The sequence below is a fragment of the Panthera pardus genome, unplaced genomic scaffold, assembly GCF_024362965.1.
Source record: "Panthera pardus isolate Hobbes unplaced genomic scaffold, ASM2436296v1 HiC_scaffold_8, whole genome shotgun sequence".
NCBI classification, from domain to species: Eukaryota; Metazoa; Chordata; class Mammalia; order Carnivora; family Felidae; genus Panthera; species Panthera pardus.
In genome coordinates, this window is record NW_026527013.1 from 152994765 (window position 1) to 153021459 (window position 26695).

Genomic DNA, 26695 nt, shown 5'->3' on the forward strand with positions numbered 1-26695 from the left:
CACCTGTTATCTTCTGTAATCCACACAACAGCCACATTACCTCCACTGTACAGAAGAAGAAAGTGGACGTTAATGTTGTCCTGCTACGTTATTATGAAAACAGTTTCACGACTGAAATGGTGTCTCCCCATGGTTTTAAAGTGCATTTCTTCAGTCATGTTCAAAACTGGGCATCTTTCATGTTTACTTTCCTGTGATATACACCCCACACACATATTCCTTCTGTGAATTCATCCTTCCTGTCCTTTGTCCATTTAGGCTCTGAAGTCTGCCCACTTATCAATTTCTTTGAATCATCCTCTCATAAAAATACCTCATGGGCATACCTGCTGAATACTTCCCTGGATTCTATTTTCCTTTGCTTCTAGTAACTTTTAGACATATACATATTCGATTATTTTAAATAGTCAAAAGGTAACTCTTCCAGTATATCTTAATATTTTCTATTATACATTCTTTTACAACTTAATCTCTTATTAGAAATTATTACAAAATAACTTCCTCTTCAAATATTTCATATGTACCATTTCTCTATTCTTCTAGATTAAAGATGAAGCTGTCTGAATTTTGTTTGGGATATGTAATATCCACCAATGTTCAAATAAGCAGTAATTAACAGGAGAAAGAAAACTCACTGCAAGTACAGCACCTGTAAAGTATGGGAAATCCTGTGGGATATCCAGAGATATTTTTGTTGTTGACTGATAGACAATGCAACCTATAATAAATGCCTAGGAAACCATAAAGGATCACTATCCACCAATTATTACAAGTTTTGAAAAGGCTTAAACTAGTCCCTTGTTGACATTATAAAGGTATATATTGTCCAGAAAGTTAGAAAACTGTAAAAGATAAGCAAACATGTAATAGCTCCTCTTTTTAAAGCTTCGATTTCTTATTAAACCGTCAAACAGGAAGGTGAAGGAATGAAAATAAAAGTGACTTTGAGTAAAACAGTCTGATGGGTATAACGAACTTCGAAGACTTTTCAAAGCATGCTGAGCTGTACAAAAAAAAAAAATCTTAAACTCCACAGACGCTTGAGGAACAATGAACAACATTCACAAATATGGTATTTGTAGTATCAACTATTCATGAGACGCAGTTCCGTGACATGAAACAGCAATTTTTAATTCTGGGTAAACCGCCAGGGCCAACCAGCCACATGACATGTGAGACTCAGCTCAGCCATGTTGGACTTGACTGTCACCTATGAGCAGTGTCCCTCGTCATGAGAACCAAATGAAACAAAAATCTCCCTAGGTTACTGTCCAGCAACATTTGGAGTTGTTTATCACAGGCTGGAAAAGTGCCTTTTTAGAAAACGACACTTGTTTTAAAGCCATACCAAGTGCTCAGAAACAGATCTTTCAGTTTACCGTAAGCATTAAGAAACACTTTCCCTGGCGGAGATGTGCTGTGCACTCCACGTGAAAGGATGTTCTGAGACACTGACACAGGAACAAATCGGAGGACATCAGTCTTGGGATCTCCGCCACTCTCTCTTCCCCCCTCCCCTGCCTGCACCTCTACCGGGATCCCAGGGAGCACAGACTAGTGGAGGAGGTGACGGACACGGGGACAGCGGTACCCTGGGAAGTCTGAAAGGTACTCTGCCGGAATAGCCAGAAAGCAGATGTTCTCTAGTTCAGAAACGCAAGCTAAACAGCCACATGTACCTGTGGTGCCCCCGACAGGCCGTGGCCGGGCCACCGATGGCATCTCCTCGGGGTAGATCCCTCGGGCAGCGAACGGGGCGTCAGCCGATGCCTGTGTCTGCTGGGACTCAGAAGGCACCAGCTCCGAAGACGGCAGCAAACCGGGGCCAAAACCTGGTCTGAAGGCAAAGCAAGCCCAAGCATCAGAACCGCACTGGACCCTGACTCTGGCATTTTATTAACTCCACCTTCCGTGCTACAGAAAAAGAAGGCCTATCTATTGGTGTAGCCTCATCTCCTCTCTCACAACACAGAAATGTTTCCTGTTTGCTCCCTGACATATCTTCGGTACTAAGTACGGTGCCTGGAATAGAGCCGATGCCGGATGACTGAAGAAGACATGCCCTCGTTTACAGACCAAAAGCAGGTGCAGGTCAAGTTCCAGGGCCTGTGCGTCTCCAGCCTTGGATTAAAGCGCTGGCTCCCAGTCTTGGCTGCACATGAGCATCCCCTGGAGAGCTTTCAAAAACCCCGATGGCCGCGCTGTACCCCAGACTAATGAAAACAGAATCTCTAGAGGTGAAACCCAGACAGAGCAATTTTTAAAGCTCCACTGATGATCCTGCTATTCATTAAGGCTGAAAACCAGTGCTCTAAAGCGGGGGTTCTCAAACTTTTTAGTCTTCAGACCCCTTTCCACTCAAAAACTATTAAGGGACTCCTGAGAATTTGTGTTTATGTGGAGAGATATTTATTGCATTCAGAATTAAAACTAAAACTTTTTTAAATAACTATTTTCAAAATTCATTTAAAAATAACAATATTGAGGTGCCTGGGTGGCTCATTCGGTTGAACGTCCGACTTCAGCTCAAGTCATTATCTCGTGGTGAGTTCGAGCCCCGCGTCGGGCTCTGTGCTGACAGCTCGGAGCCTGAAGCCTGCTTTGGATTCTGTGTCTCCCTCTCTCTCCCCTGCTCACGCTCTGTCTCTGTCTCAAAAATAAATAAAACACTTTAAAAAAATTTTTAAGTAACAATATTAAGCATCTCACATGTTAACATTTTCTCAAGTAGTCAATGATATTTTCTAACCCATTCCCCCCAAAAAAGTAGTTTTACTTTTTTTCAAATTTCCTTAATAGAAGATATCTGGATTCTCATATACCTTGTATTCAATCAGTTGCTGTAAGTTATTTTTTTAAATGTATTTATTTTGAGAGAGAAAGAGTGTGTGCACACGAGCAGGTGAGGGGTGGAGAGAGAGGGAGAAAGAGAATCCCAAGCAGGCTCTACGTGGTCAATGCAGAGCCTGATGCAGGGCTCAATCTCACGAATACTGAGATTGTGTCCTGAGCCAAAATCAAGAGTCGGATGCTTAACTGACTGAGCAACACAGTCCCTGTAAGTTATTTAAAGAAGATGATCTGGCTTCACATAAATACATAGTTGGATAGGAAGATTTTATTTTTTTATTTTCATTTTTTTGGATAAGGAAGATCTTAATAGGCTTTTCAGATAATATTCAAATAATATTTCAGACAGATATTCTTCTTTGACATACCAGAACTCAGCAAAGTTTCCTCAAGGGTTAGTGGCAATATACAATCTGAAGAGTATCAATTAACTTTTCATACTCAGATATATTCAAACCCACTACTAGTTTGCACTTTGAATGGACCCATGCATGACTTTTTGTTTTCTTTTTTTAATTTTTTCAATGTTTGTTTTTTCAGAGAGAGAGACAGAGGCAGAGCATGAGCAGGAGAAGAGCAGAGAGAGGGAGACACCATCCGAAGCAGGCTCCAGGCTCTGAGCTGTCAGCACAGGGCCCAACACAGAGCTCGAACCCACGAACCATGAGATCATGACCTGAGCCGACATCCGATGTTTGACCGACTGAGCCACCCAGGCGCCCTGAGATTTTGACATGCGTCATTTGGAAAATATCAGTGCCATGCTTTATGTAGACTTTCCAGATATTGACACATTTCATTTCAGAGTACCAAAAATCACATTCATTAGCATCACCACTGAGCTCATCAGAAAAAAATCCTTTAAGCACTAGGAAGCTGTCAAGCACCTAGTGGCAGACAAGTTTCCAAAATTCAAATTTTCACTTGAAGGCTCAATTTTATCACTGGCAACAAATCCTGCCCGCTATTTTTCTTGACGTGACAGGCTCTCTTCCTTTATTTTCAAGACAGTGGCTGCCAAACAACCCGAGTCTGAATAACAATGTCATCTGATGGTCTCCTCAAACAAAAAACATGGCAGCAGTTCAGATGAGTTCTTAACTCCCACAACGGAACAAGTGCTCCTCCTTCACAATTCCGTTCTCTGCAAAGCGCTTTATGAGTCTTTCCTCCTTTGTCCTACAGACGATTAAAGACTCAAGGGTTTAGGTTTAAAAAAAAAAAAAGAAGAATTTTTACTACTTCATCAAGAACATACTGCATAACCAAAACACCGGCGTTCTGAAAACGTTGTGATTGCACAGTGGTGAAGAATACAATGATCACTTGGGCCGTGTGGTGCCACTGATTCATAATAAGGGTCATGCAGTTTCATCCACCGCTGCTTTTGTGCCTCAGTGTAATCATCAACAATTAAAAAGATCAAATAATGTTTTAGTATTATTATGAACCACGGTTTGGACTTCACAGGCAGCCCCCCCCCCCCCCCCCCACAAAAGGGTCTCAAGGACCATCACAGGTCTGAGAATCCCACTTTGAGAACCACTCTTCTAAAGAAATTCAAGAATGAAAAAGCATGATAGTTTAATTACGGTGCTTTGCAAATGACAGTCAACCAGGAATTAACAGATCAAACTAGTTTGATGAGAACACAGACTGACTTTGCCTCTATTCTGTAGCGTTATTTCCAGAGCATATCTCATAAATTGAAACCCAAGGCTATTTATGTATTGCTCTCTTTAGATAACTGTGACTGTTTTAGATTGACCTGAGAGAGAGATGTCTGGTATCTCTGACCTTACAGATCTAAAAGGCACACTTTTCCTTCAACATCTGGATGTTGGAGTTCACATAATCTCCTCATCTCCTGACCCTCTTGACCATCCACCGAAGAACTAGCTCTTGCCCTTTCCTTATTTCTACTTTGCCCAATTATCCTCCTCCCGCCTACGTTTACGTCGTTTTTATCCTAAATTGTGTGTTCGGATAGTTCCGTGTGATCCAAATCCCCCAGAACCCTTTAATGTAACTGTAAAATCGGTCATCCAAACCAGAACACTTTTCAGAGTGGAAGTTACTAGTATCTATGCCAGAAAAAGAGGTGTAAACTGAACTGAACTGGGCAAACCAGATCACATGGCCCCCATCATTAACTTCTGCCCTGGGTCACCTAATCTTCACATGCTCCCTTTATCTCTGTTGCTTGTGGACCACAAAGCAGTGCCTGGGTTGGGGAAAAATAAAACAAGCCCCTCTGAAAATGAGGACAAACAAAAGACAGAAAAAAATGAGGAAACCAGATAACATTCCTACTTCTGTGTGACTTCTGGTGATTGAAAGAAGAGTTGACAGGTGCCTGGGTGGCTCAGATGGTTAAGCATCTGACTCTTGCTTTTGGTTCAGGTCATGATCCCACAGTTTCTGAGTTTGAGCCCTACATCAGTCTCCATGCTATCAGCACAGAAACTACTTGGAATTCTCTCTCTCTCTCTCTCTGCCCCTCCCCGACTCACGTGCACCTGTGTGTACACTCTCTCACAAAATAAACCAAATAAAAAAGAACAGTTGATTATGATTTCTGCAATTAACTCTGGTTTTCTGCAATTCCCGCTTTGTAATAAATCATTTGTCCACTCATGTGTGAGTCTGCTTATGGATTCTCTATTCTGTTCCTTTGGTCTATTTGTCTAGCTTTATAGCAATACAACACTGTCTGAATTACCTTACAGCAATTTACAACTTTCAGATTATTCCTCATACCCTGTTCTTTTTCCTCAAAGTGTCTTGAATATTGTTGGCCCTTCACATTTCTACAGAAGTTTTAAAATCAGCTTGTCAGTTTCCACATATTTTTTTTTTTTTTTTTTTTGAAAAAAACAACAAGGGGTGCCTGGGTGGCTCAGTCGGTTAAGCGGCCAACTTCGGCTCAGGTCATGATCTCGCGGTCCATGAGTTCGAGCCCTGCGCTGACAGCTCAGAGCCTGGAGCCTGTTTCAGATTCTGTGTCTCCCTCTCTCTGACCCTCCCCTGTTCATGCTCTGTCTCTCTCTGTCTCAAAAATAAATAAACGTTAAAAAAAAAAAAATGACTAGGATTTTAAATGGGATCACAATGAATCTGTAGATCACTTAGGGAAGACTGATATTTTTAATATACTGAGTTACCCAATCCATGAACATTTTCTTTAGAGGGCTTGACTATTTTTGGTGAGGTGAATACTGAGATATTTTATGTTTCTGAATGCTATTTTATGTAGTCTGTGTAAAAGTTTTTATTTTGTCTGATGCTCATAAACAGAAATAGAAGAGATTTTTTGTATACTGATCTTATATCCAGCTACTTTGTAATTTATCTATCTTGCTAAATTCTCTTAATTCTAACAATTTATGTGTTGACATTTTAGGTATTTCTACTAAAAAAAATTATATCATTTGAGAATAATAACAGTATTATTTCTTTCCTAGAATTCCTTAATCTCTTCCTTCCCTTCCCTTCTTCCCTCCCTCACTCTCTCTCTCTCTTTCTTTCTTTGCTTTATTACACTATCAAGAACCCCGAGACAAAGTTGAATAGAGGTAATATAATCTTTGCTGAGATAACTATAACCAGATTAGACAAGTTCAATCCTATTCTTTGTTTGCTAAGATTTTTACCATGAATGGATGTTGAATTTTATCAAATGCTATATTTAGTGGAATAAGATTTCCCTCCTTTATTCTCAAAACAGTGAATTACATTGATTTTTTATTTTATTATTATTATTATTTTTAAGTAGGTCCCATGCCCTGTGTGGAGCCCAATGTGGGGCCTGAATTCACAACCCTGAGATCCCCTGAGATCAAGACCTGAGCAGAGATCAAGAGTCAGATGCTCGACTGAGCCACCCAGGCACCCCTAGATTGGTTGATTTTGTTTTTTAAATGTTAAATTACCCTTTCATTGTTGGAATAAATCTAATTTGGCTGTGATATGACATCCTTCCATATACAATACTGGATATCTTTGCTAATATTTAAGTTTCTGCACCTGTGTTATGTTCACAAGTAAAATTGGCCCGTAATGTTTTCTTTCTTACAACGTCCTTGTCCTTGTCTCCTCCTTGATAGAGGAAGAATGAGGTTGGGGGTTGCGGGGGGCACCTGGGTGGCTCAATCAGTTAAGCATCTGACTTTGGCTCAGGTCATCATCTCGAAGTCCGTGAGTCTGAGCCCTGCGTCGGGCTCTGCGCTGACAGCTCAGAGCCCGGAGCCTGCTTTGGATTCCGTGTCTCCTTCTCTCTCTGCTCCTCCATCTCTCACGCTCTGTCTCTCTGTCTCAAAATTAAATAAACATTAAAAATAATAATGAAATAAAAAGAATGAGGTGGGGAGTATTCTCTGTTTTTATATTCTTTAAAAGAATTTGTTGAACACTGGCGCATTTTCTTCCTTCAGTATCTTTAGTAGAATTCACCGTTAAAGCCAAAGTTTTCTTTGTGGGCAGGATTTTGGTAATGATTTCAATTTCTTTAATAGTTATATGTCAATTCAGATATTCTCTTTCCAGGAATTTTTCCATTTTAAATTTATTAACAAAAAGGTTCAGAAAATCTTAATTCCTATAAAATCTTTTAAAAATCTTTTAAAAATCTATCAAAATCTTTTTAATTTTTGAAAGATCTGGATTAATATGTCCTTTTCCATTCCTCTTATTGATAATGATACACAGCTTACTTGATCAAGCTCTTCAGAGATTTATCAACTTCATTAGTTTTCAAAGAAGTAACTTTTAGCCTTGTCGATCTTCTCTATTATGGTATTTGTTTTCTATTTCATTAATTTCTATTCTTATTTTTATTATTTCCTTCCTTCTACTTCCTTTAGGTTTAATTAGACCCTTTTTTTTTTTTTTTTTTTTTTTTTTTTTTTACATTGAGACGGATGCTTAGAACACTGGTATTCAGCCATTTTTCTTTTCAAATGTATTTTGATTCATTTAAGGCATCAAAGTCCCCGCAACTTTCACTATGTCAAATTTTCAAGACTCCAAGGCCCAGAGGTCTGCCCAAAGTCTTGCTCAGGTTCTCAGTCACCTCCTCCGGGATTAGCAGGCACCCCAGGGAGAAAGTTCACCCAAAAGGAAGGGTTCCTTTCTCTGGACTCCCTGGATCTTGGCCCCATACCATTCCACTGCCCTGTTAGCTATCTGGGTTTTATTTTGTTTCATTTTAAAATCTTGTCTGGCTTTTCCAGATGCCCTGAGCAAACAATCTAGCCTGTCTTTACTGGGAGCAGAACTTAAAATTCCACCTTTTTTCTCCTCTTCAGGTTAACTCAAGAGAACACACAACCCAGAGGTTTGCATCTGCTCATATGAGCTAAAAGAAACGAGTTTACAAAATTTGTAAAAAAAAACAGTCGATGTGAGGAAGTCCTAATGTATTTTCTCCCAAAAACTTTACCTCGGCAATGGGCCTGATGGGGGAGTCATTCCATAGTCTTCGTATCTCTGGAAGAAAAGCAAAAGGAAATGAAGATTAACGTGCAACGCTTATTAGAAAGTGACAACAGCAAACTTACAAGTTTAGGTTTGCAGGATCAACTTTCAGGAGAATTATTTTCTCATAAAAAGCTGGCATGGCACTGAGGCATTCTGCCATCAAATAATACCAGAAGTTTCAGCTTAGGGAACTGGGCTACCACGCTTTAAAAAAAAACACACACACACACAACTATTTTCTAGACCTTTCTTTCTTTTATAAAAGAATGAGTAACAGATAGCCTTTCTGCAGCTTCTCTTCCCTACAAGCTCATTCTCTACAAATCTGTATCTTCTAAAAAGGTCGGCCTTGATGGCCACACTTAGTACAAATGCCCCCATCAACGTGAGCATGATCATTCCCAGAACCAGTGGGTGTCCAGTAGCAATTCAAATACACTCACAAAAGTAAAGTATGTGAACGCTGCACCATGTTGTGGAACAATGTGAAAAAAGAAAAAATACAAAGAGAACCAGAAATTAGAGAGACTCTCAAAGATGAAGTGCACACTTTCAGTTTCTGATAGTTTTCCTGTTCCAAAGAGCCCAGCCATACTCTGTCCTTGTGTTCCATCCAGGGCCCCAGAGCCTTCAATCAACTCTTCTTACTTGAGCTAATCTCCGCTAACCAAGTATTCTTTGGCTAAATCAATGTCAATATGGCATCAGATTTAAATAAACGTGTATCTGTTGCATTCCTCATGAAATCAACACACCCTGTCCCTATCATACGTTGTACTCCTCTTCCAACGGTTCTTTCAACAACTGTGAATTGTTATTTTGGAACCAGATATTTCAGCAGAACAATAACTCTGGACAGAGTCCATCCAAGTTCAGTCAGTTTGAACCAACTGGTTGTCCAGGTTCTAGTGTTCCAAGTTACTAAGTCAGCCTTGCTTCTGGACCTGTCCCCACTTTAGATCTTTTTTTTTTTTTTTTTTAAATCTGCCATTTCATGAATTATTATTTTGTGATAAGTGCTATGAGCACTAACTCAGACCCCAGTAACAGTAACAAAGGGCTCACTACCTCTATTTTATAGATGAAATCAACTCACAAGGAATTTAAGTAATTTCCTCCTAGTAAGTCCAGGGTTAATAATAAAAGACCATGCTTTTAACCACTACACTACACTGCCCATGGTTGCCAACCAGATTTCCCCCCTTGAATTAATCTCTACTTTGTGAAGAAAAGGAGAGGCTTTGGAGTCAAACAGACTGACAAAGCTACTCGACTTCCCTGGGCCTATTTCCTGATGCCAAGAAGAATAGAATGAACCCTACACCTCATACAGTTTGATGGGATTATCACGTCCGAAACTGTGCTCAAATTACTTCACCTTTTGAACCTTTCTGTTCCCATCCCCTTGGCAGAGGGAGGGGGATTAGAACCTTGCAGAGTTCCCCAACTGATGTAAAATAGCCAGAATAGAAGGAAAAGGAGTTTCAATTCCTTCTCCAAATAATTAAAGGGAAATCTGAGACCAGATAAAGATTATTCCCAGCAGCCCTTCTGCTTCTCAGCAGAGTTTGAGTTTTTTAAACACATTCATATGCAAAATAAAACAAAACAAAAAAAGATGGAAGTTTATGTATCAGCATTTCAGGAGGTCCGGTAAGTAATAAACTAAAAGACAAACAGTAAAAAAATAGCTGTCCACTCTTCACATATTTTGCTATCGTGGCACCAGGCATTTCAACTCTATTATAATCAGAAAAAGAAAGTGCTTTGTCCAGAGGCTGCATGCCCGGATGAAAGGTTTACAAAAAAAAATCACAGGGGCCCCTGAGTGGCTCAGTTGGTTAAGAGTCCAACTTCAGCTCAGGTCACGATCTCACAGTTTGTGGGTTCAAGACCCGCATCGGGCTCTGTGCTGACAGCTCAGAGCCTGGAGCCTGCTTCTGTTTCTGTGTCTCCCTCTCTCTCTGCCCCTCCCGTGCTCGTGCTCTGTCTCTCTCTCTCTCTCAAAAATAAACAAACATTAACTTTTTTTTTTTTAAATCACAGACATAATGACAGGTGTTTAAGTGGGTCACACCTGTATAAATCTTTGGGGGATGAAATAGAATTTTATGGTTTCAACAAGCGACATCAAATAAAACTCCCATTTTAATGCATCCCTTCTTTCTATTCAGTATGAAACAGGCCAAGAGAGCAAGAAGGCACATTAAATGGTTGGTGGAATCTGGGATGAGTCGTTAAATGTCCTGGTTCAGGCATCCACACTCGGTCCTTAGAAGACTGTTCCAGGGAGGTGAACTTTACTCAGGAAAGCAGAAATACACCTATCAAGTGGCCTCCGCACCAATGCATAACTAATACCCTTCCACCAGCAACACAGAAAGAGTAAAAATGTCATCAGATGGTAAACAAAGGTCCATCCCTGTGGTAACTGAAGACACTTTGAAATCCACATTCTTATAGTTTTTACTGCAGTCAGAAGGAAATAAGGGGTAATCAGGTTCCTCCTGGGAACAAATAGTAATTTACGACCAATTTATAAACTTGATAAAATTATATTAGGTATGCACAGACACAGCTGTGATTCTGGTTTTCTACTATATCAAACTGCTATCATCATCAAAATACATAAGGATAACATCAAAGGTCCATGATGAGAAAACCACTCAGTAACAGTGTTTACGAAAATCTTGCTATGGAGTTGAGATCTTGATTAAGATCGTAGATTAAGGCACTATCACAGAATTGTTCATCTCCAACACCTATCAACAACGAACAAATAATAAAAGTAATAACCCAAATCAGTAAAAAAATTATTGCTAAAATTCATCAGCAGAAACCAAACAAGCAAAGAAAGGAACAGATTCATGCTATAAATGGAGGAAAGTAGTGACCAGGAAAGAAAAAGGACTATGGCTGAATAATGACTCATATAGTAAGAATAGCAATTCTTTTCTTTTTTCTTTTTGAGAGAGAGAGAGCGCCAGAGTGCAAGTGGGGAAAGTGCAGAGAGAGAGAGAGGGAGAGAGCATCTCAAACAGGTTCCACACCCAGCACAGAGCCCGAAGTGGGGCTCAGTCTCACAACTGTGAGATCATGACCTGAGCTGAAATAAAGAATCCAGTGCTTAACTGACTGAGCCACCCAGGCATCCCTCAATTCTTTTTTTTAAGTTCAAAGATGAGATGATACAACAACAGAACGAATGGAAATGAGGAACCAAAGAACTGAAGCAATTTGGTACCAAATTATGTGTGGAAATGATTTGAGGACCAAAACAAAGCCATTATGACTCTAAGAAATCAACTAGCAGGGGAAATAACAGATATGGCTTAAAATCAAATCGATGCCACACAGAAAAGGCCCATGATAATTATAATGAAGGCAGAGAAACCAGGACAAAGTAGCTAAGGCAATTAGAGATAAGAGGATAGGTACAAAAAACAAAGATGAGCCAACACGAAGATAATTGGTATCTTTGACTTCAATAATTAGAGTAAGAAAATTATTTTTCAGATACAAAAGAAAGTTTCCCTGAAGTGAATGAAAGAACTGAATCTGAAGATAAAACGGCCACTGGTTATTTGGGGAGGGGGGGAGGGGGAATGATTCAGAAAGACTGGCTGAGTGCCCAGAATTATTTACGCTTCCTGGCACGTAGGGTACATCCATCTGTTATCAGGAAAGGGGAAATTAAGACGGCCATGGATTTCTTCGCAGAACAATTCAAAAAGCATTAGGAGGAGAGAGAAGTAACAGATAGATGGCAGCAGTGAACAAGGTCATGTCAGAAAGTGAGATGAGAACTCTTCCTTTGGAAAACTCCAGACTAAGTCAAGCAGCTCCCGCAGGTTTCCCTCTCCGGCCAGGTCCTCCTGTCCTCCGTAGGAGGCATCTCCTATGTCAGCCTCCCAGCTCCCCACCCTGCTCAACACCAGTATATGGCATTTTACATATCAGCCACCACCCTGACATCCTCCATTCAAGACCAGGGGCAGAGGGACTATTAGGAAGCTCCTGCAATGACGGTAGGAGACGATGGTGGCTCCAATCAAGGTAAGGCAGAGGACTCGAGAGGAACAATCTATAACAATGCAGCATGTTTAACTGACCCCAACTCCCTGTCTGCGCCCTTCGGCGTCTTGCTCTTAATGTCTCCCTGCTGGGGCATCTGGGTGGCTCAGTTGGTTAAGCATCCAACTTCAGCTCAGGTCATGATCTCCTAGTTCGTGGGTTCGAGTCCTGTGTCGAGCCCTGTGCTGACAGCCTGGAGCCTGCTTTGACTTCTGTCTCCCTCTCTGTCCCTCCCTCGCTCATGCTCTGTTTCTGTCTCTCAGAAATAAATAAATGTTAAAAAAAAAAAATGTTTCCCTGCTTCTGGTCTTGCCCTCTAACAAACCATTCTCCAGTCTAAAATGAGAGCCATCTGTCAAACAGGCACAACAAATCATGTCTTTAGCCTGCTCAAAACTCTTCAGTGCCCACCACTACCCTCAGGATAAGGTCTAGGCTCTATCCCATCAGCTTCTTGCTTTCTCTCTTCTGCCTCATGTCTCACCACTCTTACTTCTAGCTATTAGTCACCCAAAACTGATTTCATTGTTAAGAACATTTGGGGGCAAAAATATAAACAGGTTTATTCCATTATAATTGATATACAATGAACTGCACATATTTACGTATATGAATTGATCAATTCTGCCATCTGTTTGTACCTGCAAACCATGCCCAACAAGATAATGAACATATCCATCACCACCCAAGTTTCCTGGTGACCCTCTGTAATCCCTCTGTCCCACACCCTTTCCTAAACCCACCCCCGCCTTAGGCAACCACTGACCTGCTGTCACGACAGTTTGTATTTTCTAGAATTATATATAAACGGAATTATACAATATGCACTTTCTTGTTGTCAAGAGGGTGGCTTCTTTCCCTACCATTTTGTCATACATATAAATAACTCAATTTTTTATTAACGAGTAGTATTCCACTACATAAATACGGTACAATTTGTTTATCTCTTCACCTGTTGATGTGCATTTGAGTTGATTCCAGTTTGAGTCTATGACAAATAAAGTTGTCACAACGTACAAGTCTTTACCTGGACATATGCTTTCATTTCTCTTCAGTAAATATTTCAGAATACAATGCCTGGGTCATAAGTTAGGTATAGGTTTAATTTTTTAAGAGACTGCCAAACTGTTTTTCAAAGTGGTTTTTCTTGGTTTACATTCCTAACAATAGTTTATAAGAGCTCCACTTGTTCATATTCTAACAAGTGTATAGGGGCATCTCATTAGGATTTACTGCATTTCACTAATGACTAATGAAACTGAACATCTCTCCATCTGCTGATTCTTTGTATTTGTCTGCTTATTTTCTGTACTTCTTTTTTGGTGACATCTGTGTTCAAAAACATTCCCATTTCTTACGGGATCATTTGATAATATGAATCTCGTTCAATTTATTGAGATTAGACTTAGGGCCCAGGATACAGTCTATAATCTTAGTAAATGGTCCATGTACTCTTCTTAAATTTCAATTCCAGTGTAGTTAACATACAGTGTTGTACTAATTTCAGGTCTGCAATAAAGTGATTCAAAAACTCTATAAATTACTCGGTACTCATAATGATAAGTGCACTTTTAAGTCCCCATCACCCATGTACTCTTGAAAATGTATACTCTTTTTATTCTTCTTGGGTAGAGCATTTTATAAACGTCAATTAGTTCAAGCTGATAGTAAGTATTAATTTAAGAATTGTTCAAGTCTTCTCTACCTTAATGATTTTCTGTATACTCATTCTATCAATTATTGAAAGAGAAGTGTTGAAGTCTCTGCCTATAACTGCGGCTTCCTTTATTTCTGCATGCAGTTCTCCCAGTTTTTGCTTCATGTATTTTGATGCTCTATTACTAGGCACGTAAACATTTAGGATTTTAGGTTTTCTTGATGAACTGACCAATGTATTATCTTGAAATGATCCTCTGTGTAATGTTCTTCACTATAATATGATTTTGGTGATTATTAATATAGCCACTCCAGTTTCTTGGGATTGGTGTTAACATGGTATATCTTTCTCCATACATTTTTCTTTCTCCATATTTTTAACCTATTTATGGCTTTATATCTGATGTACGTATCTTGTAGGCAACAGACAATTGGTTCTTATGTTTTAGCCTATCTGACAATCTCTGTCACATAACACGAATATTTAGACCATTCACATTTAATGTGATTATAGATAGGGCTAGATTTAAATCTACCATCTTGGTATCAGTTTTCTGTTTTTCCCATCTGTTCTTTGTTCCCCTTTTTCCTCTCTTCCTGCTTTCTTTTGGACTGAGTACTTTTTATCATTCCATTTTTACTCTTTTGTTGGTTTTTAGCTATTATTTTGTTATTTTGTTTTTAGTGGTTGCTATAGAGTTTATGTTCTATATATTTCACTTATCAGTCTACCTTCACATACTATCATTCCACTTCGTGTATGGTATAAGAACATCAAACCAGTGCACTTCAATTTCTCCTTTTAGCCTTTGTGCTTTTTGCGTTTTCACACATTTTACTTCTATATATGTTATAAACCCTACAAAACACTGTTATCCTTGTTCTTTCAACAGCCAATTATCTTTTCAAAAGATTTAAATAATACAGAATTTTTTTAAATTACCCACATATTTACACTTCTAGTGTTTTTCACTCATCTATGTAGATCCAGATCTTTATCTGGTATCATATTACTTCTGCCTAAAGAAGTTTCTATGACAGGGGCACCTCGGTGGCTCAGTCGGTTAGGCGTCAACTTCAGCTCAAGTCACGATCTCATGGTTTTTGAGTTTGAGCCCCGCATCGGGCTCTGTACTCGCAGCTCAGAGCCTGGAGCCTGCTTCAGATTCTGTGCCTCCTCTCTCTCTGCCCCTCCCATGCTCATGCTCTGTCTCTCAATAATAAATATTTTTTAAAAAAAAGAATTTTCTATGACATTTCTTGTAATGCAAGCCTGCCAGTGATACATTCTTTCAGCTTTTATATGTGTGAAAGGTTTTTGAAAGATATTTTCAGTGGATAGAGAGTGCTAGGTTGACAATTTTTTCCTTTCGTTCTTTAAAGATTTGTCTCACTGTCTTCTGGACAATGAGAATATTGTTGTCATCCTTACCTTTGTTCCACTGCATACAATGTGTCCTCTTTCTCTGGATGATTTTTAAATCTTTATCACTTAATTTAAGCAATGTCATTATATTTTTTGGCACAGTTTTCTTCGTGTTTCTTGTGCACAGGGGGTCATCAATTTTTGTAGATCTGCAGATTCATAGTTTCCATCAAATTTGAAAAACTTTTGGCCATTATTTAATTATTTTTTCTAACTCTCCTTCTTTTCTTCTGAGACCTCCAATTACATGTATATTAGTCCACTTGAAGTTGTCCTCAGGTCATCAATGCTCTATTCATTTTTTCAGTCTACTTACTCTGTTGCATGTTGGCTTATTTTTTATTACTATGTATTTAAAATCATTAATCTTTTCTTCTTTAATATCTGATCTGCCACTAATCCCATAAGTATATATTTTATCTCAGACGTTATAGTTTTCATCTCTAAATTGATGTGCATCCTTTCATGTCCTCAATGCCTCTAATACATTCAGTCTGTCCTCCAGCTTCTTAAACACATGGAACTTCATTATAATTATTCTTTTAAAATCCTTGTCGACTAGTTCTGTGTCATTTTCTTGCCTATTTGCTTAACTGGTTAGTTTTGGATTTCAGACATTATTAATTTTACCTTGTTGGATGTTATATACTTTTGTTTCCCTATAAATATTCTGGGGCTCTGTTCAGGTTCAGGTATTGTGTTTATGCTTTGTTAGGTAGAACTAGGGAAGCTTTAATCTGGGGTTCATTTTGCCCCACTACGGAGGCAAACCAATGCTCCTTCTGAGTAATCTAACTGGTGCTCCATGAATTATGCAGCTTTCCACTCTAGAAAGAAAGGAACAGCTTGGGCTGTTGCAAGAAAATACCACAGATTGGGTGGCTTAAACAAAAGAAATTTATTTTCTCATAGGTCTGTAGGCTACAAAGTCCAAGATCAAGGTTCCAGCAGGGTTTATGATGAGAGCTCTCTTTCTGCCTCACAGACAGCTCACCTTCTTGCTGTGTTCCCACATGACAGAGAGAGCACTCTGGTGTTTCTTCCTCTTCTCATGAGAGCACCAATTCTATCAGATCAGGGTTCCAACTTCTGACATCGTTTATATATTTTTTATGTTTATTTTTGAGAGAGAGAAAGAGAGCAGGAGCAGGGGAGGGACAGAGAGGGGAATCCGAAGCAGGTTCCAGGCTCCAAGCTATCAGCACAGAGCCTGACGCGGGGCTCGAACTCACGTACCGTGAGATCACGACCTGAGCCGAAGTTGGACACTTAAGTGACTGAGCCACCCAGGCACCCCCCACTTATGACCTCATTTAAAGCTAATCACCTTTTTAAAGACCCCAGCTCCAATATAGCCACGTGGGGTTTTAGGCTTCAACATATGGATTTGGGGGCACACAATTCATCATATAATAGGAACTTATTTCTACATCTGTGTGAGCTCTGAGGACTATTCCCTTTAATTTTTTAGGCAGTTCTTTCCCTAGTCTTAGATAGTTTCATCATACCCTTAAACTGATGAGTACTCAGATGAAGACTCTTTGCAGATCTCTAGAATTCTCTCTCTGCTTTCTTGTACTCTCTATTGTGAAATGTAGCTACCTTTTCCTCCCCTGCCTCCAACTGTCTTTCTCAACTCAGAGAGACTACTGTGCTCTGCCTGAGGTCTCCCTCCCTGCACTGCAACCAGAAACTCTCTCAAGATATAAATTGGGACAGGGGCACCTGGGTGGCTCAGTCAGCTAAGTGTCCAGACTTCAGCTCAGGTCATGATCTCACCGTTCATGGGTTGTGCTGACAGCTCAGAGCCTGGAGCCTGCTTCGGATTCTGTGTCTCCCTCTCTCTCTGCCCCTCTCCTACTCATGCTGTCTCTCTTTCTCTCTCTCTCAAAAATAAATAAACATTTAAAAAAAAGATATAAACTGGGACATGTGTAGAGCTCAGCTCATTTCTCAGCAATCCCTCCCTTGCTGCCTAATGCCCAGGGTTGTGAAAAATCTTTCCTTTTCCATTATTTTAGGTGTTTCTGGAAGCAAAGTAATCCAACCTTGTTCCTTCATCTTGTCCAGAAAAAGTTTGTACTGGACACTTACTTCTGTCTCCGCCATGCTTCCCTACTACAACCACTAATTAATCTTCAGTCTTCTACTTAGATCACATTTTATCTGGAAAATCCTTCTGAACACCTCACAGCTCAGGCAAGGGCTCCCTGGAGGTACTCTCCCCCTGCCAAGGGACCTGCCATGCTGTGTTAGAATTACTGCCTCAACTGCCCACATACCCCCTGCCATCATGCAGAAGCTGGAGTTGTGCGCTGTGCAACTGCTCTATCCCGACACCTAGCAGAACACCCCAACACAGCACAGATTTGTGCTCCACAAATCTACCTGAAGGAATAAACAAATGAAAGAAGCTCAGACAGCAGCTGAAGCCACATTCACTTTATCAACGAGTTTGTTGTGCATCATCCATTTCCTTAAAGAAAGATTATAAACTACTAGTTATAATTATGAAGTATTTAATAGTTACAGTTGTAACATTGAAAACAATAACAAGATGGAATGGTATTCCGCCCCCGCCCCCCGCCGCGTGGTAGCAGGTATTGAAGAAAATAATCTATTACTAACGGCGTACTGTGAACATTCAAACCAATTTCAGAGATAAAGATGCCTTTAACATATGTTCATTACCACCCAATTTTACCTTAATATGGGTAATGAAATCAGAGGACCCAGTATAAACACTCCTTGAGAAATTCAAATTGTGACTAATTAACTTCCCTCCAGAGTCGAATGCTTTAGTCCAATCACCCGATCTAAAATTAGTGGAAAAAATATTAATGTCACATCTTTCAGTTTTACTTCTTCCCCATATTTTGAGAAGCCACATTTGAAAGGATTGATGGCATACAAAAAAAAAAAAAAAAAGGATGACAAAGGCAGATGAAATGCTGAAATGTCAAGTCCCAAGATGGAAACCTGATATTTGAAACGGTTGTCCTTGCCTGCCTGTGGGCTAGCTGCCTACAATCCCAGAGCCTCAAGGACCACTCCAGTCCCCGGGGGCCCTCCAAGAAGCCTAATTACCTGGTATGTTCTAAAATGCACCTTTTATAAAGACATCAACGAGAATATGCTTTGACAGTTACCCCACCTCCATTTCAGGACACTGAATGGAACCCAGGAAGAGACTCCCATAAAATACCAGTGTTGCATAAAAACATAAAAGGATACTTCCCACATTAAGAATTAACTTAGGAGAGGGGCGCCTGGGTGGCTCAGTCGGTCTGGCTTCGGCTCAGGTCATGATCTCACCGTTCGTGGGTTCAAGCCCCATGTCGGGCTCTGTGCTGACAACTCAGAGCCTGGAGCCTGCTTCAGATTCTGTGTCTCCCTCTCTCTCTGCCCCTGCCCTGCTCACACTCTGTCTCTCTCTCTCTCTCCCTCCAAAATAAACAAACATTAAAAAAAATTTTTTTTAAGAATTAACTTAGAATAAAACGAAAACCGAGACTCCTCAGCCAAGCTTTAATTCTTATCAAATACAATCAGTATCATCGCAGTGATTCTGAAACTGAGGGAGGAAGGCCACAAAATTCCAACATATGACCCACACGAGAATTCTAGAAGGCCAGGACTTACGCTACAGGGGTTGCTGGCTGTCTGAGCAGGGCTGTAGAAGGAACCCCACTGGGTGGCTCGCCTCTCGTCCCGGGAAGGGGTGCTGTTCACAGGCAGGACAGCTGGGACCCCGGGGCCTGTGACTGCAGCACTGGCAGGCTGGCTGCTGGGGGCCACGAGGGCAAAAGCGTCATCCAGGAGGGAGTGCATGGTCTGGCGCGCCTCCTCGATGGACGGCTGAGGCGGGATGTACTGGGAGGCTGGGAAGGGCAGGCCCGGATACCTCCCCAGCTCAGCAGAGGACGGCGTCTGTACATCGGCCGGGAGATCGGGATCAGACTAGGGCAAGACAAAGAGCAAAGGGAACAAGGATCAGATGTGAGCTTATGTGGTGACGTGAAAACCACAGGGCCAAAATGGGATTTAACAATTTTCACTGACAGTGAGGAAAAGGTCACCGTAAGAATTTTTTAAATGGCGGCTAACGGGTGGTGGTGGCAGGCAGAGCCTGAATCAGGACGAAAGGAAAAAGTGAAGATATTCAAAAATCACTTGTCCAGCAAAATTCAACCAACGAGCTGAAATGCACTTCAATACCTGCAAGTATGTGTTTTCATTAAATGTCCCTAAGCAGCCAAAAATGATGTCTCAGAGTCTTAGTTACTAAACTACCTAGTCAACTTTTCATAGATACCGAAGTCTAAAGCAGTCTATTGACTACAATAAGAAAAAGCAGCCCTACACACCCTCAAGAGAGTTCAAAGTCACCACCATATTACACCTGTGTGTATAAAAAATGTTGACACTGAGGTGCTTGCGTAGCTCAGTCTGTTAAGTGTCTGCCTCCGGATATCGGCTCAGGTCATGATCTCGTTCGTGGTCTTGAGGCAGAGCTCCACGTGGGGCTCTGTGTTCATCATGGAGCCCGTGTGGGAGTCTCTCTCTGCCCCTCCCCCACGCACACACACATACACGTGTGCACTCTCTCAAACAAACTTTTAAAAATTTAATACTTATTATAACTACTTGTTATAGTAAACAAAGAGTATTCAGAAACCACGTTTTAATTTTTAATTTTTTTAAGTGTATTTATTTATTTTGAGGGGTGTAGGGAGGGTCAGAGAGAAAGGGAGAGAGAGAGAATCCCAAGAAGCTCTGACTGTCAGCGCAGAGCCCGATGCGGAGCCTCAACTCATAAACCCATGAGATCACGACCTGAGCCAAAATTAAGAGTCGGATGCTTAATCGACTGAGCCACCCAGGTGCCCCCAGAAACCACATGTCTTTAAATGGAACTATCTCTGGATAACGTGAGTCATCAAGAAAGGTTTAAATATTATTCTATACAGGGGCACCTGGCTGGCTCAGTCAGTTAAGCACCTGACTCTTGATGTTGGTTTAGGTCATGATCCCAGGGTTGTGCTCTCTCAAAAATAAATATTAAAAAGAGGGGGAAAAAAAAAAAAAGAAGGGCACCTGGGTGGCTCAGTTGGTTGAGTGTCTGACTTCAGCTCAGGTCATGATCTCGCAGTAAGTGGGCTTGAGCCCCACATCAGACTCTATGCCGACAGCTCAGAGCCTAGAGCCTGCAACCTGCTTCAGATTCTGTGTCTCCCTCTCTCTCTGCCCCTCCCCTGCTGGATCTCTCTCTCTCTCCTTCTCTCTCTCTCTCAAAAATAATTATTAAAAAAAAAAACTTCTTAAAAAAAGCCTCTGTCCTGTCCAACAGATGATCCATTATTACTCATGCCAGCATCAAACATTTAAGGGCAGTCACTGCTTAACTCCAGACAGAAAACCACACTACAGACTGGCAAACCACAAACGGCCCTCAGACCTGTTTTGCTTGGCCTGTGCAGTCTTAAAAAAATAAAGAGCTAATATTTTTTAAAACCTGAAGATTTAATATTAACACTCAGATTTGTGGATTCTCTTGGCAGAACCTGAAGCTGTGGCATCACCCGGCCCTTACTCCTCTGACAGAAACAACTGCCATTGAGCAGTGGCTGGCTCTTGAGATGGATCCGGGGCCCTTCCCCTCCCAACAGCAGGGGGATGGTCCCACTGCTGTATGCATGACACCTCGGTCTCTTTCTCTAAAACTGGGCTATCCCAGGAAAGGTTCCAGTAAGTGAGAGCTGTCCTCAAGGAATTGTAAGTAAGGATTCGGGGTCCCAAGGGGTTCTCTGACGTATGACGAGCGCTAGAAGAACTCTGTGTTCCTTTCCTTACGAGGTGGATAAAAGGTCCACATGCAGACCCCTCTCCCATTCTTGGATTTCTTGAAGAGCAGAAAGGGAAGACTGTGGTCAGTAGTGCGTCACCAGACTAACAGTTCATGGTGGAACAAAGGAAAAGGGTGTCTATAAACACATCCCACTGGCGAGTGAAAGGGTCTCTCCAAAGACAGAAGTGATGCTCCTGGTGGTGGTTCCAGTAAGTGACTAGTTACCTGTTGTTTAAATGAAAGAAGGCAAGAAAGAAACAACAGGCCCAAAATGGAGTCGCTGCCCCCCCAGGAGCAAACCAAGACTTCACTGCATTTTCAGCCTCTTCCAGGAATGTGACCTTTAACCAGTCAATCTGGAAATTCCTGATCTGCACTAGTGAGGTAACAGGCGCGATAGACCACCCCCCCCCCTTCCCCCAGAGAAAGGTGACCTTGCCTGAAACAATTCGCTCTTTGTTAGAAAACTTCCTTTTCTGCCCCCTTCCATTTTGTACAGCTCCTCGGAGCTCCTTTCAACTCTCCGCGTCTGATGCTGTGGGTTTCAAGAGCTGTTGAGTAAAGTCTATGAGATCTTCAAACTTACTCAGGTGAATCCTGCTTTATAGCGTTGTGTGGCAAGGAAGCGAGCATGTGGCCACACAAAAAACTGCAAGCCTGAACAGAGATTCCAACGGTTTAACTTTTACAGCAAAAAGTATGCTGTGAAGGAGGGACTCATGAATCTTGCCAAGAAGGCAAAGAGCTACGGAGCCATGACGTTAGAGCTTTCCGTTCTTTCTTCTTCCGGTCTCCTCATTTTGCAGGCTACACTGCCAGCAACTTGCAGGCCAACAAGAGATCTTCATTTTTCTGTATCTCGACACCTGTAGGGTGTTTCACATAGAGGTGGTAGTCAATAATACAGGGGGAACCGTGGTGTGTGGAAAGGAAGATTTACCCAGGATCCCTGCTGGAATTTGAATTCCACTCTCTTGAATCTCAGCCTGATAATTTCGTTATTAGTCAATGTGTTTTCCTTCGGACAGGTACACATTCGCCCATCATTCCTCAGAAATACATAGGAAGTTTTTACCTTCAGTCATCAGACAGGATGTACTCTGGTGCCCATTTTGCAGTCTTCCGTAGGAATTCTAAGAGAGTGATCAGACACCCTGGCTGGCCCAGGACAATGTCAGAGTATGCCTGCTGTCCCAGTATAATCATTAATAGAGACTCTTTTCACTCTCCCAAGTGCCAGGCTTGGATGATAAATTGTATCAGGGGTAGACAAACCTTTTCCGTAAAGGGCCAGACAGCAATTATCTTAGGCTCTGTGAGTCACAGAGACTTTGCTGCTCTGTTATTTAACTCTAACACTGCAGCAAGAGCAGCCATAGAGAACACACAGATGAATAGTGCAAGGGCACAACAGTGTTCCAATAAAACTTTACAAAAACAAGTGGCTGGCTGGATTTGGCCTGAGGGCCATACCGTGCTGAGGCCTGAATTACAATGGTAACCCCAGTTGCCAAGAAATCTAGGAATATTCCTTTCACCCTAGGAGAAAAGAGCTCATAACGAGAAGACATTTTGAAGGTAGAGTGTAAAATTTAAGAAAAAAACACATGAGTAGTATAATCTTCAAGATGAAATACTACCTAAGAAAAAATGAGTTCAAAAAAAAGGGGGGGGGGATTATCTTTGAAAGCGTGTGTTTCAGAATTTTTATGGAATGGAAAAAGCCCACGTAAGAAAAATTTCATTTTAAGGAATCTCTGAAAAAATGAAGCCGGCTGACTGAGGCGGAGCTCTCCAGGGAAGGGCTGCTTTCCACCAGCTGAAGGAGGGGTCTCTGCTTTCCACTAAGAAAAAGAGCAGGAAGTACAAGGATGATCCGGTCACCCTGAAGGAGGCCTGATTTCGGATCACTGATGAAGACAAATGGAGAGAGCAAGAAGACGACAAAAGACTTCATGGCAACAGATGACGGGACTCAGGGCTACTTAAAAAAAGACGGGATGGGGCTGCGGATTTCCTCTGAGAGATGAGCCCTGGCTGGCTCGGGAAGTCAAGGGGTAAGAAGGAATGCGCCCCCCCCCCCCCCCCCCCGCCACCTCTTCTATTTATCGGTTTCACGCATCAGGCCTGCAAGTCCCCATCAGGCCTGCAAGTCCCCGGTGAGACAAAAGCAAAAGTTCAAGTGACCATCCTGGGGAGCCCAGGGGACAGTCTTTTCCAGGTGAAGCCCAGACAGCCACCTGTCCACAGCACAAGAACACTACAAGAGCGCCACCTGCTGTATGAATTGCCAGCCCGGGCTCCCCCGTCTCAGGAATTCATCCACAGACCCCCTGGGATTGCACCAATCCTCACAAACAGGCACGGCCAGTCTTTAAAACACCAGAAATACAGTCAGTTGCCAAGGAAAAGTCTGGTTCTTTCGGATGATCATGATTCGATGCTATCTAGCCCTAACGTCAGTGTGGTGTTTGCCCTATCTCCATTAGTCTTCATATCTTTCCAGGGTAGTTATTTGTCTAATTTAGGAGGCAATGGCTGGTTGCATAAATTCTGTCCAAAGTGATCATGCGCATCACAAGCCCCTTCTCCAAGATGTGGGGTTTTTTTTTGTTTTTTTTTATTTTTATTATTATCTTTTTTTTTTTTTTTTTGCTAATGTCTCTCTAAACAAGGATGCCTCTGTAAGCGCATCTCCGGAAGGAGGAAGGGGTCTTGTGCAATGAGCCAGGTTTGCACCCCGGCCCAAGGCTACCGGTGTCCTTCCCGCACTGCTGGAAGTCAGCCACATCTGGCTCTCCCTCCGTCTTGGGTTGTCTTTGTGTCACAGACCTTTGGGGAGGCTGGCACTTTCTTCCCTACTCAATGAGGTCTGTGTATGTGCGCCTTAATGCTCTCAATGTCTGCCTTTAACACTTCAAGCAATTCTGTGTGTGCCCCTTTCCGTTGGAAGAAAAAAAAGTTTAATTCCGTATTTCTTAATTTCCATTAAGCTCTTTGTTCCATTAAAATTACACACACACAGACACACACACACACACACACACAGACACACACACAATACCTTCTTGCACTCTAGGAAGAGAAGGGATAGACAAAACCCTAAATACCCCTCCTATCACCAAGAAACCCAAACAATTCTATGACCGGGGGAAGGAAGAAAAAATTGTTTTCCAGTTAACTTCCAGGAGTACCCATCCTGAAGCATAAGAGAACAGGGCTTGTGTACAGAAAGGACAAACACAGGGTTACGTTTCCAGAGGGCTCACTTCGCAGCCTGCTGGGCTCTGTGACTCAAGTCTCCTCTCAAAGGAGCAGCCTACCAGTTCCCTCACTCCACATTGTCTCATGGCCCTGAGTGTCAGTCATCGGCAGCAACAGCACACAGGGCAGCAGCCACTAGCGGTCACTCTCCGAAGAGCCACCCCACCCCGGCTCCGGGAGCTAGAGTCAGCGTTACGTACTGGGCAACCAATGTAGGCAGAGTTGTGGACACCGGGGGGCCTCTTGTAAGTGCCATCGCTGTCTGTGGTGATGAGTCTGTCCTTCTCAGCATCTCCGGGACAGCCGTTGACCTGGTGTTTTCGGCGTGGTTTAGGAGATCGTTTTATCCTGGAGCTGCGGGAGGGGGTGGGGGCAGGAAGGAGGTTATCTTCATAGGAAATAATCCTTCCTGCCAGTAGCTTATCCACTAAACACAAAGTATTTTCCAAGCATCTGGGATATGGTGGCCACTGTGGTGAACACCCCATAGGATACAAATATGTAAGACATAGTCTCTGCTATGAGGAAGCCACAGTCTACCTGAGCATATTAAATGCACGCAACAACAGAGAATAATATAAGGTAATATATAACCGTGACTTTTTCCGGACTTTCAGAGAAGGGCAAGATCAGTGTGAGCTACCAGTATCATGGCTGGCTATATAGCACCTGAACTAGGTCTTGAAGAGCAAGTAGGATCTGCAGAAGGGGAGGGATGTGGGGAGAAATGCGAAGCAGATGAATGTATGGCGGGCAACAGCAGGCCCATCTAAGGGAGAGACAGTTCTGTCTACACTGCTGGATGGTGGAAAGTAGCAGCCGGAATGGGGAGGCAGGGCGCCTCCTGTTACAGGGCAGGTTCCATGCGGCAGGGAACCAAAGCAGTTACAGGTGTTGGGCACAGCAAGACCAACCAGAGCAGCGATTATAGCACACACACGTGCCTTAGGGGCAGGGGTCCGGAAGGCCAAGAGACCAAGACTTGGAGGGCAGCTATGGGAAAAGAAATGCACCTGCACCTGACACGGACGGGTGCCCACGCGAAGGAGGTGAAGGTACTGGAGGTGAGGGTGGGATGGGAGAGGAGGGACATTCCCCAGTGAGAGAGACTCGAGCACAGCCATCTGAGAAAGAGAAGGTGCCTGCCATATCCAACTAGGTGAATTCGGGAAGGCAGAATAAAGCCAGGGCCGGGGTTCTGAGGCCCCTGGAGGAGCAGGCGGGAGCATGAGAAGAGGCCCAGCAGGAGCAAGGCCGACGGCGCCTCCACAGGCAACCCTTGGGGGGTGCCCCTGCCCCCTCTGCGGACGCCCACCTCTTCCTGGGCTCTATGAACACTGAGGGCACGCTGGCCGTGGGGTCCAGGATCTTGTCAATCTGCATCTGCGCCCTGCGGTATACACGGTGCCGCTCGCGCGTGTCGCCCGAGGACAGGTCGTCCACCACCGGGAACTCGTAGTGGCCACGGCGCTTGGCGCGGAGCCGGATCTTGTTCCGATGGTGCTCGATCTCGGACTTGTGCCGCAGGGCCGTCTGGATCTGCGTGGCCGAGGGGAGAGAAATGAGTCACATGGAATGTTCCCGAAGGTTCCTGCCACCCACGCTGAGACAGCATCTTAGGGAAGGCCTTTCTTTTCCCCAGACCCGTGTCCAGGCCCAAAGGGACAGGCACTCCCACATGGGGGCATACATACCTATGTATCAAGCACTACATTTTAAAAAGAGAGTAAAAAAAAAAAAAAAAAAAAGATGTATGCTATCAAGTTGTGAGGCCACAGGCCTGGTGAGCACATTCCCTTCTTTCTTTCCACGAGATGGAAAATCCACTTTAGGGAGGATTTACCCGTAGCAGGTGCAGAGGCGTGCAGACAGCTCTAGGTTAGGACTGGGGCTGAGCAGGGCCAGGACTCGGTGAGAAGAGACAACACACACCATCCTAAACCCGGGACACACGTTCTTGTCACATTCTTAGCAAGAAGCCAATGAGGGCTAGAGAGGGAAAACTCTAGGAACTCTTGATGGGACTTTGGTAAGATGATCTACTTCAAGGATCACCTTTAAAGTGGGCAGGGGGTTTCCGCCACACCAATTGCTTATGA

At 42.6% G+C, this 26695-nt stretch overlaps 1 protein-coding gene across 1 annotated transcript in view; it reads right to left on the reverse strand.

Moving 5' to 3' along the window:
• The window catches only part of KIAA1549 (KIAA1549 ortholog), a 168563-nt gene that overhangs the window by 18348 nt on the left and 123520 nt on the right, over window positions 1–26695 (reverse strand). Inside the window, exons 17-21 of the mRNA XM_053896747.1 lie at window positions 25912–26135; window positions 24797–24950; window positions 19127–19444; window positions 8291–8337; window positions 1680–1837 (exon numbers count right to left, since the gene is read on the reverse strand). Coding sequence (XP_053752722.1) covers window positions 1680–1837; window positions 8291–8337; window positions 19127–19444; window positions 24797–24950; window positions 25912–26135 — 901 coding nt within the window. The remainder of the gene's footprint in view (window positions 1–1679; window positions 1838–8290; window positions 8338–19126; window positions 19445–24796; window positions 24951–25911; window positions 26136–26695) is intronic.